Raw genomic sequence first — 21,125 nt, 5'->3', positions numbered from 1 at the left:
GCACAATATGTTTTACATTAGTTATCTTGTTGTTATTAGTCCCAACCTTCAGCTCCATTCAACCCCTCCCATCCAATTTGTAAGTCGCTCTGGATAAGAGCGTCTGCTAAATGACTTAAATGTAAATCTATCTCTTAACACCATCCATATTGGATTTCTATTTGCCATATATTTGTTCAACTGTGCTGTGATGTTTCACAAAAGTTCTGAACCTTTATTGTCACTGTTTCTACAGATTGTAAATTGATTTTTGATTTATTTTGCTAAAAGTATTATTATATTATTAATCGATTGACTATGACTTTTGAGGGTTAGCTCCAGGTAAATATTGCAATTATTCAGCCATTCCTGGACCTGTGACCAAAAACAAGCTACATATGGACAAATTACCTTATGATTCTGCTTCTTCGCAACAAAATCTACAGAGCTGGGTAGGTTGGATCCCCCATGTAAATAACATTCTATTGGTTGCAAGAATTTTGTATAATAATTTAAATATAAAAATTCAAAGTTTTCAATCCGTCGTTGTTTTGCGTATCAATTCATAAACCATGTGCCATGGAATCGGTACGTCAAAAATCTCTTCCCAACTATTTTGCAACCCCTACTTTACGTAGGCTCATCTTTTCAGACTATTGACACCAGGGAGATGCCCAAAGTATTCCCATTACCAACCAGAAACACTAACAACAGACAACATTGATCGAGACCTCTCAACTCTGAGATCTTCTGTATTTGACAAGTCTAAAACTGCAATAAATAATATTTCAGTTCCATTTAATACTTACAGAGTTTCTAAAAAGCTTCTTCTGTTACATTTCTTTTCCTCTTTCAAGGTAACTGGAAATTGCATGTGATTGCCAAACATGCTTTCTGAGGCAGCAGAAGATGCATTGGAGGGCTTATAATTAACCACTGTGCTGATCCTAAAGGGATAGTTACCCAAATGACAAAATCACACATTGTTTTCCTTACCATGTAGCCAGTCTATGGACAAGGTACGCCAGCAATCCATCCTGTTATACACCATATGCTAATAATAAGTGCATCAAATAACATCAGCCAGCTGCTTGGGGAAGCATGAGGACAATATCACAGAAATGCTTATGGAGGCACATTAACCAGAGTTTTTTATTTCATTTATTTTTTATTTAACCTTTATTTAACTAGGCAAGTCTGTTACGAACAAATTCTTATTTACAATGACGGCCTACACCGGCCAAACCCGGACGACGCTGGGCCAATTGTGAGCCGCCCTATGGGACTCCCAATCAAAGCCGGTTGTGATACAGCCTGGTACAGAGCTCATACAGGGATGGAACGTTTTCCACTCACTAACTACCCTGACTCATAGGGCTATTTTCAGGTAAGAACAATGTGTAGAATGCTTATTGAGGCTTTTTTGTATAGAAGAGCATTCTCAAAAAATGGAAGAATCTAATTGAATAATCAGTCCTACCGTCTTGACTCAAATTATATATCACTCAATTATAGGCTTACTTCAATGAGTTTCATTCTTTCATTCATATTTGCGTGATCAAATATTGTGGACTTGGTTGGTTGTTTGGCAGTGTTCTGGACCAAAGTGTTTTCGAGTTCTCAAACTTGGGGAATCTATGTTGTCGATCAATGGTAAACATTTGTTCCGTGAAATTCTCTGTGGCAAGGGAGAACAACAGAAGTCTCTAATTGGTTCAATGCCTGTTTAGAGTCTGTGGAGTATAAGGCAAGGGATGTATGTTTGTTCAAAGAGAGAAAGGAACTAAAAGCATCACGTAAACATCATTGGTAAAAAGTTGGTAAAAAGAGTCAAGCAAAGTGATACTGACTGGGCTTGATCAATCAATCAATCAATGCAGCAGGATCCACAGCAGTCACAGGGGTGTGTGTGTGTGTGTGTGTGTGTGTGTGTGTGTGTGTGTGTGTGTGTGTGGGCTTGCGTGGTCTTGTGTATGTGTGAGTATATGTGTGTTTTAGGAGTCTTCAAGGGTCCACCCGAACCCGAATACCCAAGATTATATATTTTCCCTCGGGTCTGGGCCGGGTCCTGTTTGATTGACATTGGGTCTCGGGTCTATGTAACTACAGCTGAGTGGACCCGAATAGACCGGACCACGACTCTGCATAGCCTAAAGCATTTTTATTTTACACTAATAAGGTGAATTGATTGACTTATAGAAGGCTTGGCCAACATATAAATACAGTGGGGAGAACAAGTATTTGATACACTGCCGATTTTGCAGGTTTTCCTACTTACAAAGCATGTAGAGGTCTGTCATTTTTATCATAGGTACACTTCAACTGTGAGAGACGGAATCTAAAACAAAAATCCAGAAAATCACATTGTATGATTTTTAAGTAATTAATTTGCATTTTATTGCATGACATAAGTATTTGATCACCTACCAACCAGTAAGAATTCCGGCTCTCACAGACCTGTTAGTTTTTCTTTAAGAAGCCCTCCTGTTCTCCACTCATTACCTGTATTAACTGCACCTGTTTGAACTCGTTACCTGTATAAAAGACACCTGTCCACACACTCAATCAAACAGACTCCAACCTCTCCACAATGGCCAAGACCAGAGAGCTGTGTAAGGACATCAGGGATAAATTGTAGACCTGTACAAGGCTGGGATGGGCTACAGGACAATAGCCAAGCAGCTTGGTGAGAAGGCAACAACTGTTGGCACAATTATTAGAAAATGGAAGAAGTTCAAGATGACGGTCAATCACCCTCGGTCTGGGGCTCCATGCAAGATCTCACCTCGTGGGGCATCAATGATCATGAGGAATGTGAGGGATCAGCCCAGAACTACACGGCAGGACCTGGTCAATGACCTGAAGAGAGCTGGGACCACAGTCTCAAAGAAAACCATTAGTAACACACTACGCCGTCATGGATTAAAATCCTGCAGCGCACGCAAGGTCCCCCTGCTCAAGCCAGCGCATGTCCAGGCCCGTCTGAAGTTTGCCAATGACCATCTGGATGATCCAGAGGAGGAATGGGAGAAGGTCATGTGGTCTGATGAGACAAAAATAGAGCTTTTTGCTCTAAACTCCACTCGCCGTGTTTGGAGGAATAGAAGGATGAGTACAACCCCAAGAACACCATCCCAACCGTGAAGCATGGAGGTGGAAACATCATTCTTTGGGGATGCTTTTCTGCAAAGGGGACAGGACGACTGCACCGTATTGAGGGGAGGATGGATGGGGCCATGTATCGCGAGATCTTGACCAACAACCTCCTTCCCTCAGTAAGAGCATTGAAGATGGGTCGTGGCTGGGTCTTCCAGCATGACAACGACCCGAAACACACAGCCAGGGCAACTAAGGAGTGGCTCCGTAAGAAGCATCTCAAGGTCCTGGAGTGGCCTAGCCAGTCTCCAGACCTGAACCCAATAGAAAATCTTTGGAGGGAGCCGAAAGTCCGTATTGCCCAGCGACAGCCCCGAAACCTGAAGGATCTGGAGAAGGTCTGTATGGAGGAGTGGGCCAAAATCCCTGCTGCAGTGTGTGCAAACCTGGTCAAGAACTACAGGAAACGTATGATCTCTGTAATTGCAAACTAAGGTTTCTGTACCAAATATTCAGTTCTGCTTTTCTGATGTATCAAATACTTATGTCATGCAATAAAATGCAAATTAATTACTTAAAAATCATACAATGTGATTTTCTGGATTTTTGTTTTAGATTCCTTCTCTCACAGTTGAAGTGTACCTATGATAAAAATTACAGACCTCTACATGCTTTGTAAGTAGGAAAACCTGCAAAATTGTCAGTGTATCAAATACTTGTTCTCCCCACTGTACCTATTCATTAACCAGAAGGGCAACTTGGCTGATAAACATATTTTTTTGGTCACTTGGGTTTAACCGGGTCGGGTCTAGGTCTGGTTGTCGTCGGGTCAGTTCGGGTTCGGGTCTGATTGTCCTCAAGTCTGTTCAGGTCAGGGTCCAACCTTTTGGACCAGATAAGACCTCTAGTGTGTGTGTGTGTGTGTGTGTGTGTGTGTGTGTGTTTGAGAAGGTGAGAGAGTGGGAGAGTGGTTGAAGGGATACAGGAAAGGTCATATTATGATTGTACTGATGATCGGTAGAACACGCAAACACACACACAAATGAGGGGAACACAAGTTACCAATTGTAGAAATACCCCACCTGCTGAAGTCAGCTCCACACCATCTACTGCTGTAGAGACAGAGGGAGGGGAGGGAGGGAAGAGGGGCGCAAGAGAGGAGGGAGGAGCAAAAGAGAGAGCAGTTACTTTATTGTTAGACTTTCAAATAATACTACTAAAGGGTAACTATAAAGGCTTTAATGGTATAATACTACTAAAGGGTAACTATAAAGGCTTTAATGGTAGAATACTACTAAAGGGTAACTATAAAGGCTTTAATGGTATAACTCCATCATGAACACTGAAGGTTTTGTATTTACAATATAATTATTGATCAAAGAATTTACTAATACTTCGACTGATGGATGGATGAGTCACTCAAATACTCTGTTAATAATCCTCCCACTTTGAGTCACAATGTACAGTACATCCAACACTGCGGACACAATATATTACCCCCCACCATCACAACGCAATAGCATGCATGCATACTGTATGATATAACAGGTGAGCGGGTGACAATCAACCAGACACAGTACCACAGAAAAGCCTAAATGTACACAATGCCATCATGAAATGTTAGCGCCTGGCCAAACCCCATCCCTCTCAAGGCCACCATGGCTAAAATACTGGCTACTAGCCTCTGACTAATGTGGACTCATCATTCTGGACCAGTGTACAGTAGGATTACTTAGTGAGGCATACACGGCCGAATCCCCCTCTTAATCCGATTCCTATGCCATGGGTGAGTGGCAGGGCTGAGGGCTGGGCTGTCTCCCATCGTTATCACAGCTCTCTATCTCTACCCCAATCATAAGCTAGAGCAGGCCTGCCTCAAACACGCAGACATACACCCAGCCAGACACAGAGACCCCAAGGGGAGGTGTTACTGTATATACTGTAAAGCTGTTGTTTTCCCTGGCTTTGTGGCATCTACCATGTTCTTTTTCTTGATGTAAACATGAGGTTGCAATCTAAGCAGAGTCTGTATTTCTCAGGGGTTGATTGCCTGTCTAACAATAAGGAGAGTTAGGATTACTTTCATGTGCATGTTTTCATCTTAAACACTGCATACTAATGGGAAATTAGCATGTGGGAATGGTAAGGACTACATATACCATGAGCTAGAAAGAGAGAAAAAGAAAGAGAAAGTGAGGAGAGCGAGAGACAGAGACAGAGACAGAGAGCTATGCGAATTTCAATATTCAATTCCTTCCATTCCACACATAAAAACAGACACATTGTTTGCTTCAAATATTATTTGCTAAAGTTGCTATCGTTGGGTCCTCTCAAACACCGGGGTACCGGGCCATGTAAAACTCGCCTACTGTCTGTCTCTTTGTTTGTTATTCGCCAACCTGCCTCTAGGCCTACTACTGGTCTGAAGTGGCTCCTAGAGAGCGAGCGCCAGTGAAGGTTGTGCAGCACCTCTCATCATTTGGTTTCTTCCTTTTAAGGGGTGCTTTCATTGTTTACCAGAAATACTGATGTTTGTGCTAATGTCTTTGTTTTGATGAACGTGTTCATTGTTGGCCATTGTTATGTCAAGTGTGCAATAGTATTGCCTGTGAAGTGTAGCCAAATGTGAAGTGTAGCCTTTTCATTAAAAAGATTGGCTACCAGTTTAAATGTGTGAATGGTTTGTGCCAGGCTAGGGCAGGTCCTGTGATGTCCATTCTCTTCTCTAACTGTCATTACCTTACAGTCCAAGGTGTATGAATTCAGAGACAGACTGGATATATTTAGCCATTCTTGAGTGACAAACTTCAAGGCCCAATGCAGCTATTTTTTTGTCAATATCAAATAACTTCTGGGTAATAATTAAGCACCTTACTGTAATAGATTTCCATTAAAATGGGGGAAAAAACTATTTCTCAAGCAATAGTTTTAAAGACACTTGAGCAGGGTACTGTTTAAAACGTGTTGAACATGTTGAGCATTTTAGCTAAATACAATACTGAGAAAGACACATGGAACAGACTCAATTTCCTTTTCACAAAATCAAACATCAACATTGTCTCTGCCAATATTCTCTGGAGGGACCCTAGTCCTAAAAATACACTCACATTCTCAGACAGACGCTAAATCATCTCCAAGGGTTCTAGTACCTTGCACATTACCACGCTAATCCAATAAACGGAGTCTGCTTTATGTCTTCTTGTCAGTCCTTTTAACCCATGACTCGTTACTAGTGGTAAGAGTTTTTCCTGTTTTCCTGTTGGCTCGTCCAATGTTCCATCATCTGGACAGTGTCATAGCGGTGATTACTAAAGATGAGAGTTGCTATAAAACACACACGCATAAACACACACATAAGAATGCCAGTAAACAGATGCATATGAATGAACATCCATAAAGAAATGCACCGAAAACCACAGCTCATGAGTAACTGAGGACAAAGACAGTGAAGAAGCTAAAACTAGGAAGTTGATCTCCTGCTATCCCATATGTCTGGCATGAGAAGCTCCTCGTGGATGTTTCCCATGCACCAGAAGACTCCTCTGATCCCAAGACCAAGAGACTAAACACATTCCACAGTTCTCTTATTGTGGTTTCCCTTGTGTCCCTTTCTCTTCAGCCACTGTAAAGACCAACACATGCATGTACGCACACACCTACCCACACACACACACACACACACACACACACACACACACACACACACTAGAGGTCTTCTCTGGTCCAAAAAGTTGGACCCTGACCTGATCGGACTTGAGGACAATCAGACCTGGACCCGAACTGACCCGACGACAACCAATAGGTATTTATAAAACACACAAACACATGCATGCACAAAAGACAAGGGTTGTTCCATATGATATATTATCCAAACCAATTCCCCCTCCTATGTCAAGTGTGTGTTCCAAAGATGATGGTAAGACCAATGTTATCTCAGGCTGCGATTAGCCCAACAACACTGGAGAATTGTCCTGGACAGCTCACGCAAAAACATGGCCAGAGGACTGACGTGTGAGTCTGTGTGTGTATCTATGTAAGTTTGTGTGTGTGTATATATATATGTAAGTGTGTGTGTGTGTGTGTGTGTGTATACATCTAAGTATGATTATTTCCACAGTATGATGTTGTTGTAGCTAGTTGGATGAAGATATTCTCTGTAATGTTATTTTATTGTGGCTTGCCAAGAAAAACATACTGTATCATTGACTTTGCTCAGCTCAATACAATTTTGACTGGGGTTATAACAAACAATCTTAACTCCAGCCATATACACGAAGTATACCAAACATTAGGAACAACTTCCTAATATTGAGTTGCACCCCCCTTATGCCCTCAGAACAGCTTCAATTTGTCGGGGCATGGACTCTACAAGGTGTCGAACATGTTTGACAGGGATGCTGGCACATGTTGATTCCAATGCTTCCCACAGTTATGTCAAGTTGTCTGGATGTCATTTGGGTGGTGGACCATTCTTTATACACACGGGAAACTTTATAGTGTGAAAATCCCGGCAGCGTTGCAGTTCTTGACACAAACCGGTGCACCTGGCACCTACTACCATACCCTGTTCAAAGGCACTTAAATATTTTGTCTTGCCTATTTACCCTCTGAATGGCACACATATACAATAAATGTCTCAATTGTTTCAAGGCTTTAAAATCCTTATTCTCCCCTTCATCTACACGAATTGAAGTGGATTTAACAAGTGACATCAATAAGGGATCATAGCTTTCACCTGGATTCACCTGGTCAGTCTATGTCATGGAAAGAGCAGGTGTTCTTAGAGTTTTTCCCAGTTGTTAACACAAGTTTGCTGAAACTACATCTCAGGTACTCAAAAATCGAAACACAAAACAGTTAGCCAATTTCCCCAAATCCCACAGACCCCTTGCTAAATGAAACACTGTAATCAAAATCACAGCGATGTACTCCCTGCTCAAAATGAAACTCTGCACACAAATGAGACATACACATATCAAATGAATCTAACTTAGTGACAACCGAGATCACACTAATGTGAAATATTCAAAACATTATTATCAGAACCTATTTCAGTGTAAAGACTAAGACTTTGTTGTTACAGTATACTGTATATTGTTTGTGTGTACTCAAGCAAGAACGTTTTATATTTAACATTACTCAATACATGTCAAACAGCATACTGTAAGCACACATTCAGTAAATATATTTTGCATATGCAAAGGAAGAAAAGTAGGCCTATTTGTACTACTGTAGTGTATGTTATATCAATTGTACGGAATAGATAAAGAAACTGTCAAAATACAATACAATCTAAATCATAAGTCAAGAAACAAATCAGTCATGTCTGTTGTTTTGGTCCGGCCACAAATGTTCCTTAACATCACAGGAGATATTCTCCTTGGCCAGACAGCGGGGGAAATATCTTCTGGCATGACGGATCCACCACAGAACTCTGCTGGAATGTCACCACAGGCCTCCTCCATTGCCTGGAGAAGGGCCATCCGTTCATAAGGTTTGCGATCATACACCTTCCACCGCCATGCTGAAAACAACTCCTCAATGGGGTTGAGAAATGGGGAATATGGTGGGAGATAGAGAATTGTAAACCTGGGATGGTCATGGAACCAGCTGCAGACCTGAGCAGCCCGATGGAAACTCATGTTGTCCCAAATTAGAATATAAATTTGCTGCTCAGGATCACCTGGCCCTCTCTGCTCTGGCTTAGAAAGATTGTCATGTAAGGTGTTCAGGAAATGAAGGAGATGGGCAGTGTTGTATGTTCCAAAGGTGGCATGGTGGTGGAGGACCCCATTGTGGCTCATAGCTTCGCATATGGTGACATTTCCCCCTCACTGGCCAGTTACTTCAATGATGGCGTGTTGACCAATGATGTTCCCTCCTCTCCTCCTCGTCTTCGCTAAATTGAATCCAGCCACATCTATGAAAATGAGTTCCTGGGGGATGGGACTTGCAAAGGTAGAGCATTGTTTGTTATATGTTTGTTATAGAACTGCAATCTGAGTATAAAGCAAAACATGTGCCAATAGTATTGCAGATTTGGTGTCTGGTTCTGCCAAATGAGTTACAGGTTTGTGTCATTGTGCCTCATGGGCCAGTTTCAGTGTGTAAGCAATTGGGAAAAACTGTCATGTTTTGTATACTCAGTGTATCGTTACATTGGAGAACTAACAAACGCTAAAAATAAACTATTGTGAACTATTGTTCTCATGTTATCTTCCCAATGCCTCCAAACATTTCTCAGTATATTGTAGATAAATACTAATGTCTTTTTTTTCTTTGTTTGGTAAAAATGGCTTACAGCAAGACATTTTACAGTATAAGATTCTACGAAATATGACTTAATATGTCATTTCTCCAGCACCACAATAGAAATAAAACTCCAAGCAATGCCGACAGCACTATGAAACCTCTCAAAGTCTTAAACATAATGGGAAATGTTCCACCCTCACTTTTCTTAAAATTTGCAAAAGCTCATTAAGAAAAAAAGACTTGACTATTGCATTCATTGAGCAGTCATATAACTTGCAAACGTTGTATCCTGTCAAAATCATCACTCTCTAAATGTTAGAAAATTGCACCGTTTTGTAATGAATTACAGCTGGTAAGATTTGCCTCTTCCACTACAATTGTAGCCTAGGGGACTTCTTTTGTGAGAAGTTTGAGTGGCAGTAACTGCAAAGTGCATTTCCATAGCTTTGTGTCTGTGTCTGTCTACGCTTCAAAAAAGAAAAGAAAACTTTCATAAAGGCGAGACTTTTTCAAAGTTAGTAGGCTTTCTGTTGGTGATGTATGCATTGTGCTCAGCAATTTTAACTGTCACTGTCTATGAATAAACTAAAGTTAACTCGAAAAGGTAAACAAAGTTGGGACCAAAGACTTGACTTCTGCTTGCCAATAGTGGCCATGTTTTTGTATTGCCAGCCAGCCTGTTTCATGATGGCAGAGCGCGTGTGCCAGTAAGCCACAGCAGATGTTGCCTGCTTGGATAGTGCAGTTTATGAGATGCTTTAGAGTTGCTGAAAAACAGCAAGTACTGACACACACGCATTAGTGACATAGGAGTACTCAGGAAGTAGATGGAAGGATAATGCCTGTCTATATGGAATGGTATTCAGGCCAAATAAGCTAAAATAAGTAATCATATCATAATTCATGCTTGTCTGAGACCTACATACTGACAAATCCAATATGTTCAATACGGACAAATCCCAAGCAGTGACAGTGTATTTATAAAATGCTAAAAGCGATATTATACTTAAGGAGTTGCCAGACTTGTAAAATAAGTTCAGTACATGTCAACATTGATCAAAACCGCAATAATCATACGTCTGTATTTGTGCAGCAGACTGATAACGTTTCAAAAAAGTTTCGGATAAAAATCCTATGAAAATACAGTTCTTAGCAACCCTTTTTGGATGTTTCAAAAAATATCCCAAACATGTTATTGCCGTACCAGCCATTCTGGCCAACTTCTCCTATAGAAACATTTAACAGTCCATGTCAGAGTGATTTAAGGCTGTGTGTTCTGAGACTTCTGGTTGTGTCTCTTCAAATCTGACTTTCTTCAACTGCACACTCAGCTATTGTGCTTTGCTTTGCATTTTGTTGTAATTTGTTTCTATTTGTCCTTAATTGTTTCTCACTTTAAACCACTGTGTGCACTAAACCAATGTGCTATGGTTATGTGTACTGAGTCATGGAAATAATGTTTGTTATGCAAATGAGCTGCATATTAGGCCTAACACTTGTTTCATACCCTGTATACTTCAATTTGTATGCAGCTTAGTGAATATATTTTCAATGGAGAGCTGCTCATTGATTAATAGACCAAGAAGTAGACAGAGATATATCACATATTTATGATCCTATTTGTTTACGTGCCAATTGTTGCATTCATTTTCTGAGGCAAATGAATACATTGGCTGGAAATGTTCTGTCTAAGGAGTGGAGATTGTCTGAGTTGAGCTCCAAATAAAACACAGACTAATATCAAGAGTCCAAACCGCTCCTACCCAAGAACAACAAAAAGTTCACGGAAAGAAAAACCCCATGAAATGGCATGTCCATTTAGGGCCATCTTTACAAAAAGTCATGTCAATTTCCAAATGTTAGCTAGGTACAACATTATCCTTGCAAGTCATCACACATCGAAATGAAATACATCAATGATAATAATATAGAATTTGTCGGGACTAAAAGGATTATGGAACACATTCTCATTGTCTAGCTTACTTTCTGTATTCTACACTTTTGCGTAATACCCAGTATTCCAGGGAGAGCCTTTAAACCATAGACAATATATCAGTTATATACTGTATATACATCGTGCTTTAGAATCTAATTGATTCCGGCAAAAGGTTCTCCATATGGAAATCATCAATTATTGAGTCTGCGAAAAGGCACTAGTGATGACTTTTTCAAAGGGATCCCCTCCTCTCTGCCTGAGATGGTACTGTCCGTGGCATGATACGACTGCCCTGGTGCAGATTGGCTTCATCTGAATGACCATCCTTAAGACCATCCATAATGTAAATGGATACCAGCCAAGTCGTCCAGCAGAGGCCAGAAATTACCCCAATGTATACTGAGGAGATACAGGGAACCATGCGTAGTGCACATATACAAAACCCCACACATCTATGGGTGGATACATTAGAATAATCGCACGATGCATTTGCCCGACAGTGGGCCACGAAATAGACATGGTTACCATAACGTAAACAAAATCTGCCCATACACACTGCGGAACAATAAAGGGGTGTTTGAGCAAGTTATCTGTGGTTGTAGATATGCAGGCATTGTATTATGGCCTGAGTTAATTTTTTTACTGTACTCAGATCACCATTACTTCCACAGACATTTCAGTCACTTAGCAACACTCTTGTCCAGAACAACTAGGGTTAAGTACCTTGCTCAAGGACATGTCAACATTTTGTTCACATAGTCGGCTCTGGGATTTGAATCAGCCTCCTTTCAGTTAACCGCTAGGCTAACTGCTGCCCAAGACAGATAGCGTATCATTACTCAAAAGGATGTGGCATGGATTGCACAAACCATTTTTACCAACAGTGATTTTTTATGATTCCATGACTGATTTAATGAAGAAAGGGAAATTAAAGAAAATAGGAACATGCTTACTAGGAGATCTGAATAATCTGAATCTTAATAATCAAATCACTTTGCCGTTGTCAAATTTCTTGAACAATCTGACTCATTGAGTCAGCTGATGAGGAAAATACCAGGTAGTGCAGCATTCAGCTAGCAGTGGGTCAGAGTGATGACAGCTTTTGGATGGCCTCGGACTCATGAAAGAACCAAAGCACTCTAGTTTCACAGCAGTACTAACAGCCCCAGTCAGAGCGCTCTGCTTCTGTCCAGAAGTAGTACATAAGGGGGACCACCTCACATCTCTCAGACCTGGTTCACATACAGTACTTTCAAAATACTTGAGAAACTATTGATTGCCTGGTACAATGTAAAGAAATAGAATAGTCCCAAAAAGTACCAACTGTCCACCCTGCACTCCGCTCATAAATATAACCAGTCAACTGTAAAGTACAGTATATTTTAAACGGACCGGTGGTACATTCAGGCATACGAATTGACTGGTATTTAGATACATCATGGTGTCTGTGACCTCGATGAATAACTTATTCCTTATGTGACTGGTCAAATCCTTGAGCATTGAGAGACTGACAGTGATGTCTGAACAATGCTGAGCAGTGCTGACGAGTGAGGTGTGACGTCATAGACGGGTCACGCATATCACTCCTGCTATGTGCCCACCGGCCCACGGCCCAATGACAAGGTCACAACCAATCTGGTTAATGGATCTTATCTCCATTAAGCAGTGTGGCATCAGGAGTGACAGTGCTGTCACCACTAATTCTGGCAGCCCAGACACCACTCTCAGAGACTGAAAAATCCTGTTTGTGTCTGTCAAGTGGCCTAGTGGAGAACCTAGGACACGATAACTTGGAGATTTCGTGCGTCCTATTGGCTTAACATTCCAGTGTTGCAGAAGGCCAACTGACACAATTAATGTGTGTCTGCAGTAGAATTGGTCCAGTCATTGTTATAATAAAAAGCAGTTTACTTTAATGCAGCCACATAACTGTCTATGAATTTTTATTTATTTATTTATTTCACCTTTATTTAGCCAGGTAGGCTAGTTGAGAACAAGTTCTCATTTGCAACTACGACCTGGCCAAGATAAAGCATAGCAAATCGACACATACAACAACACAGAGTTACACATGGAATAAACAAAACATACAGTCAATAATACAGTAGAAAAAAAAGAAAACAAAAGTCTATATACAGTGAGTGCAAATGAGGTAAGATAAGTGAGTTAAGGCAATAAATAGGCCATGGTGGCAAAGTAATTACAATATAGCAATTTAACACTGGAATGGTAGATGTGCAGAAGATGAATGTGCAAGTAGAGATACTGGGGTGCAAAGGAGCAAGATAAATAAATAAATAAATACAGTATGGGGATGAGGTAGATAGATGGGCTGTTTACAGATGGGCTATGTACAGGTGCAGTGATCTGTAAGCTGCTCTGACAGCTGGTGCTTAAAGCTAGTGAGGGAGATGTGAGTCTCCAGCTTCAGTGATTTTTGCAGTTCATTCCAGCCATTAGCAGCAGAGAACTGGATGGAAAGGCGACTAAAGGAGGAATTTGCTTTGGGGGTGACCAGTGAGATATACCTGCTGGAGCACATGCTACGAGTTGGTGCTGCTATGGTGACCAGTGAGCTGAGATAAGGCGGGGCTTTACCTAGCAGAGACTTGTAGATAACCTGTAGCCAGTGGGTTTGGCGACGAGTATGAAGCGAGGGCCAACCAACGAGAGCGTACAGGTCGCAGTGGTGGGTAGTGTATGGGGCTTTGGTGACAAAACGGATGGCACTGTGATAGACTGCATCCAATTTGTTGAGTAGGGTGTTAGAGGCTATTTTATTGATGACATCGCCGAAGTCGAGGATCAGTAGGATGGTCAGTTTTACGAGGGTATGTTTGGCAGCATGAGTGAAGGATGCTTTGTTGCGATATAGGAAGCTGATTCTAGATTTAATTTTGGATTGGAGATGCTTAATGTGAGTCTGGAAGGAGAGTATACAGTCTAACCAGACACCTAGGTATTTGTAGTTGTCCACGTATTCTAAGTCAGAGCCGTCCAGAGTAGTGATGCTGGACGGGCGGGCAGGTGCGGGCAGTGATCGATTGAATAGAATTAATTTAGTTTTACTTGCATTTAAGAGCAGTTGAAGGCCATGGAAGGAGAGTTGTATGGCATTGAAGCTCGTCTGGAGGTTAGATCACACAGTGTCCAAAGAGGGGCCAGAAGTATACAGAATGGTGTCGTCTGCGTAGAGGTGGATCAGAGAATCACCAGCAGCAAGAGCGACATCAATGATGTATACAGAGAAGAGAGTCGACCCGAGAATTGAACCCTGTGGCACCCACATAGAGACTTCCAGAGGTCCGGACAACAGGCCCTCCGATTTGACACACTGAACTCTATCAGAGAAGTAGTTGGTAAACCAGGTGAGGCAATCATTTGAGAAACCAAGGCTGTCGAGTCTGCCAATAAAAATGTGGTGATTGACAGAGTCGAAAGCCTTGGCCAGGTCGATGAATACGGCTGCACAGTAATGTCTCTTATTGATGGCGGTTATGATGTCGTTTAGGACCTTGAACGTGGCTGAGGTGCACCCATGACCAGCTCTGAATCAGTGACAGAGGTACGTTTTGATTGATGTCATGCAGTAAATGTGCATCAAAGAATATTACTTGATTTGTATGTTTTGAGTTAAGCATGTCATAAATAAAGAGCAACAGTATATACTGTAGAGCGAGATATATGTATATTAAAATGTCATCAAACATCATAATCACTGGAGATGGAGGCTTGTCAGACCATAAAATGACTTGTTTTGTTTATGAAACCTCCCATTGTGGGATACTGCGATTGATGCTCACAGGACAATAACAGGCTGGGGAAATCTCGGTTGGTTTGGTTTGACTATTGTATGAGTTCTGAGAATGGACTTCCCATGGAGTCATTCACAGTAAGCCCAATGTAAAGAATTACATCAAACTGACATTCTTATTATCATTCGGTTATGTATTTTTTCCATGAAATTAGAGTGAGTGACAAATACGGGCACAACTCTAGTTGTAGATCCACCTCTGGTTGTGATGGGGTCGGTCACTCATTCATTTGCCAAACACCTGTAATTGGCCAATTAAATAAGACAATTAGTGAGACCCTAGGAATAATACAATGCATTGGCAAATTAAAAAGATGGTTGAGTTGGCTGGTGTTTATAAAAATGTGTATGTATACATTTTTCATGTAATCCGCCCAACCCTGTCCACAAACCACTACCTGCTACGTTGACATGTGGCTTTGGTCAAATAAAATAAAACAATGCACTCTTAAGAATAAGCTTTGAGTCTCTGTTACCAATCATCTGGCTCATATTAGAGATACTGTCACGCCCTGACCTTAGTGCCTTTGTTATGTCTCTATTTTGGTTTGGTCAGGGCGTGAGTTGGGGTGGGCATTCTATAATTGGCCGAGTGTGGTTCTCAATCAGAGGCAGCTGTCTATCGTTGTCTCTGATTGAGAACCATACTTAGGTAGCCTCATCCCACCTGTGTTTTGTGGGTAGTTGTTTTCTGTTGTGTGTCTGCACCAGCCAGAACTGTTTCGGTCGTTCTCTTTGTTATTTTTGTTATTTCAGTGTTCATTAAATAAATATGGACATGTACCACGCTGCACTTTGGTCCTCTCCTTCCAACAGCAGTTACAGATACATTACATCAAATTAGATGTATTTATAAATCCCTTTCTACATGAGCAGATGTCACAAAACTATTGTACTGAAACCCAGCCTAAAACCCCAAACACCAAGCGTAGTGTCTTTGAAAGATCTTGAAACCAAATAGTAATGCTTTGAAAGATCTTGAAACCAAATAGTAATACTTTGCAAGTAAAACATCATATATTTTTGTAATCTTCTTCGGGTTGCTTTCCTATTAAAATGTGTCCTAAGACAAAATAGAGGAAAATGTGTATGATTTTTTTTTTTAAATGTACAATAGCATAGTGGATAAATATTTCTTTTATAGCCCTTTTAGGGGATAAATGTTTTTGGCAACCTGAATAAAATCTAAAATTGAGCATCAAATTACTCTTTCAAGCCTAAGAAAAGGTCTAAGAAAAACACATTTCTGGGACTGACAGGAAGAATATATTTACCCTTTCAGCTCAGGCCAATAGTCAGACACATCCACTTCCTGATCACGAGCAATCATCTGCCTTCTACTTTTAATCAATATGTTTTCCACATCTGCTTTCGTGTGTGTCTGTGAGAAAACAATTGTATATCAGCATGGATGTGCTCAATATCACTCTCTGTTCCACAAACATCCTGTTGGAGTAGCGTCATACAAAGGAACTGCTGTGACTCTAATGAGGAACATCCCATCTACACATGGCAATAAAAACTATTCTGTTTGTAGCCACATTCTGTGTGATATGATAGTTTTGGCTGGGTGTAGGCGCCATACAAGAGATGCATTGTGGGTCGAGTCGCAGCCTGAAGTTGACACATCGGTCAATTAATGCAATGGGACACCCAATCATTTCAAATCTCTGTACATTTCTAAAGAAAAGATGGCAAATGGCAGTTGCACATTTCTGGAAATCCTTTGTCATAGAGACACAGAAGAGCTTATTAACCCCATTGTGTTTTAAATAATTATTCACTTCTTGTTCTGGTACATCAAATTCACTCTACTACAACCCCAAATGTCTTAAAGCTAACATTTACTGCAAGCAGAGCTAAGAATCTGTCAGATGCTACAGAGTCTCCCCAGAGAGTTAGGGAGAAAGCAGACTCCAGATGTCATACAGTAGCTATTGTGCTGTTGAGCGGTATTATGAAAAGACTTTACACAATGGATTTATAGTGTTTCCAAATGAACTTTGCAGAATATTCCACATAAATACAGAACAGAGAATAGGACGTATTGCTTGGATTGCAAAAATGGCTTGTAAAATCTGTTATAATATACAAATGCCAGTCAGCTCCTGCTCTCCACTCCTCTAAAAGTCACTGTAGTTGTATTCTGGTGAACATGTGGTTGGGTCAAAGCCCCAGCTTCTAGCATTTTACTTTTTTATGACTTTTAAAGCCATACAGTATGTGTAAATAAAACATAAAGCAAATCCTAATAAACCAAATACACGGAGAGAGAGAGAAAATGTGTGTTTGAGAAAGAGAGGGAGTAATCTAATGTTTCTGTTTATTTCACTTTAGTTTATTATCTATTTCACTTGCTTTGGCAATGTAAACATATTTTTACCATGCCAATAAAGCCCTTTGAATTGAATTGAGAGAAATGAGCTGAGAGAGAGAGATGAGATAAGAGGGAGAGAAATATTTTGGCTCTATAACAAAGAACAAACAGCAAAAACATATACATGATCAAATAGCAATCTTAGAATCAACTAATCGACTACCAGAACACACTGGATTCTTCAATTACATTGAATGAACTACATGACAAAATACAAACCCTCCAACCCCAAAAGGCCTGTGGTGTTGATGGTATCCTAAATGAAATGATAAAATATACAGACCACAAATTCTAATTGGCTATACTTAAACTATTTAACATCATCCTCAGCTCTGGCATCTTTCCCAATATTTGGTACAAGGGCTGATCACGCCAATCCACAAAAGTGGAGACAAATTTGACCCCAATAACTACCGGGGGATATGCGTCAAAAGCAACCTTGGGAAAACCCTCTGCATTATCATTAACAGCAAACTCATACATTTCCTCAGCGAAAACAATGTACTGAGCAGATGTCAAATTGTCTTTTTAACAAATTACTGTATAACAGACCATGTATTCACCCTGCACACCCTAACTGACAAACAAACCAAAACAAAGTCAAAGTATTCTCATGCTTTGTTGATTTCAAAAAAGCTCTCGACTATATATCAACGAATTGCCGAGGGCACTAGAACAGTCTGCAGCATCCGGCCTCACCCTAATAGAATCTGAATTCAAATGTCTACTGTTTGCTGATGATCTGGTGCTTCTGTCCCCAACCAAGGAGGGCCTACAGCAGCACCTAGATCTTCTGCACAGATTATGTCAGACCTGGGCCCTAACAGTAAATCTCAGTAAGACAAAAATAATGGTGTTCCAAAAAAAGTCCAGTTGCCAGGACCAGGAATACAAATTCCATCTAGACAACGTTCCCAAGAGCACAAAAAAAAACGATACATACCTCGGCCTAAACATCAGCGCCACAGGTAACTTCCACAAAGCTGTGAACAATCTGAGAGACAAGGCAAGAAGGGCCTCCTATGCCATCAAAGGGAACATAAAATTCGATATACCAATTAGGATCTGGCTAAAAATACTTGAATCAGTTATAGAGCCCATTGCCCTTTATGGTTGTCTGAGGTCTGCTCACCAACCAACAATTCACAAAATGGGACAAACACCAAATTGAGACTCTGTATGCAAAATTATTAAAAAATGTCTGTGCACACTGCCCACAAAATGAGATGGAAACTGAGCTGCACTTCCTAACCTCCTGTCAGATGTATGACCATATTAGAGACACATATTTCCCTCAGATTACACAGGACCACAAAGAATTCGAAAACAAATCCAATTTTGATAAACTCCCATATCTATTGGGTGAAATACCACAGTGCGCCATCACAGCAGCAAGACTTGTGACCTGTTGCCACAAGAAAAGGGCAACCAGTGAAGAACAAACACCATTGTAAATACAACCTATATTTATGTTTATTTATTTTCCCTTTTCTACTTGAAATATGTGCACATCATTACACTGTATATAGACATAACATGACATTTGCAATGTCTTTATTATTCTGGAACTTTTGTGAGTGTAAAGTGTCCTGATAATGTTTTATTATTTATTTCATTTTTGTTTATTATCTATATCACTTGCTTTGGCAATGTAAACATATGTTTCCCATGCCAATAAAGCCCCTTAAATTGAAATTGATATTGAATTGAGAGAGAGAGAGAGAGAGGGGAAGGGGGCTAAAAAAGAAATAGGGCAAAATAGAGCAGGAGAAAGAAATGTGCAGGGAGAAAAAATGATATCACTAGGATCGGTATGTGCAGATGACTGAGGCATGTGAATTGGGATTAAGTGTCTCACTGCCATGAGGAGGGCAGGAAGGGGTGATGGGGAGAAGGGGGGTAGGGCACAAGCCAAGGAGACAAGCTGCCACACGCCAGATGGGACGCCATATTAACATTTCAGAGATCACACCTCGCCACCTGTGAACAGTTACATACTGTATGACACCACCGATACCACAGTGACAGACACAACGCAAGCTTTCAATCCACAACCACCAACGCAGCATGGGCTCAGGTTGAGGTTGGATACACCCATGCACACACAATCACAGATGTGTGTGTGTCATTTCTGGGGGTGTTTCTGATCTCACTTACCAACCTCCACACCTCTAGCACACGTGAGCCCTGAGAAACCAGTGAAACACTCACATGAAAAGGCCTTGTCAGCCAGAACATTGAGTCAGGCGGCCCATTTTCACAGTGATTGGTACGAACATTTCCCTTCCAAGACGCAGGGAGACAAGAACACTGGATCCCGAGGGGTTAGAGAACAGCAAGATCGCTCATATGTGACCTACTTGTTGTGTGTATTTACTGACATGTACAGTATGTGTAAGTGATAGATGCACAAACACACACACACTACATGTTCACATTTTGTAAATGTATGTAAATCGTAATGTCTTTTTCGTTATGTGACGGACCCCAGTATGACTAGCTGTTGCCATTGGCGTCCGCTAATGGGGATCATTTCTTTGGCACAATAATCTAAAGAAGGAGAATTGGAATTTGATTAGAACTCAAATGAGTTCAGAGAGTGAGCTAGTGTCAGACTGGTCACAAGATTCTACAGGGTTGGTAATCCGCACACAACATTACTCCATTTTCAAAATAAATGTTTTGTTGGGATGGTTCATTCTAAAAGGCCCAGCTTTGCTCTGGTGTTAGCTCATCTTTACAAATAGCTCCTATACACCCTCCTCTAAAGTCGATTGACACATGGTCCACAGTGATAAATACTTAAGAGCTTTATTTATACCACCATCCAAACAAAATAACACTCTTCTTGGGCTTCACAAAGATAATCAGTTGACTGGATACAAGCCAATATAAAGTAATTATATTTTAATGGAACACAAAAGGACTATCCTTGCGTTTGACATTGGTTCACCAAATGACAAAAAATCACAAAGGCGGAAAAAGTACAATGAGGCTTTTTGTACACATGCCAAGTGACTAGAACATGATTTGTTCTCATGAAAGAAAAGCCTGAATCATCCCTCTATAGTCCACATTGTCATTGTAGAAATAGAGGGAGACAAGACACTCCACATTTGGAAAAAACTGGTTGAATCAACATTGTTTCGATGTCATTTCAACAACAACAACAAAACATTGATAATGTTGAATCAACATGGAAAACTGATTGAATTTGAAAAAAATTATCAACATAAGGGAATTTTGTATTTTTCTCACCCAACGTTTAACCTAAATCCAATGACGTTGAGATTTTTGGTTGATTTTACACTGAATTCTGGTTAGTTGACAAATCAACCAAATGTAAATCAAAACTAGATGTTTAACTGACGTCTGTGCCCAGTGGGTCTCTTCTGTTATTTAGATTAAATGTTTAAAGGGAATGAGAGAAAGAAGAGAGAAAAGAAACGCAACAAAAATATGCAGAAAGAGTCAAAGGATCACAGGCAAACATAAAATACAGACATTGTGGTCTTAACGAGCCGACACAGTGAGAATTTGTTCCCAAAGAAAGGCAGCGCCAAAACAATGCAAAGACAAATAAAACCAAGCAGACGAGATGAGGAGAAGAAAGAGAGAAAAAAAGAGAGAACGAAAAGAGAGCATTGCATCTCTGTGACAGCCATAGCAAG

The 21,125-nt window shown here is 40.6% G+C and overlaps 1 protein-coding gene across 3 annotated transcripts in view; it reads right to left on the bottom strand.

Annotated features, from left to right (window-relative positions):
• The window catches only part of LOC139577168 (EGF-like repeat and discoidin I-like domain-containing protein 3), a 204,313-nt gene that overhangs the window by 155,902 nt on the left and 27,286 nt on the right, over nt 1-21,125 (bottom strand). Inside the window, exon 2 of one of the 3 annotated variants that reach the window (XM_071404062.1) lies at nt 4,158-4,184. The exons of 1 other annotated variant lie outside the window; for it this stretch is intronic. In XM_071404062.1, the coding sequence (XP_071260163.1) occupies nt 4,158-4,184 (27 nt within the window). Of the gene's footprint in view, nt 1-4,157; nt 4,188-21,125 lie in introns of all 3 variants that reach the window. One more of the 3 variants, XM_071404061.1, reaches the window with a different exon arrangement.

Source organism: Salvelinus alpinus, chromosome 5 (assembly GCF_045679555.1).
Source record: "Salvelinus alpinus chromosome 5, SLU_Salpinus.1, whole genome shotgun sequence".
Lineage (NCBI taxonomy): Eukaryota > Metazoa > Chordata > Actinopteri > Salmoniformes > Salmonidae > Salvelinus > Salvelinus alpinus.
The sequence above is the reverse complement of the archived record's forward strand: the minus strand, read 5'-3'. Positions and strand labels throughout refer to the sequence as shown.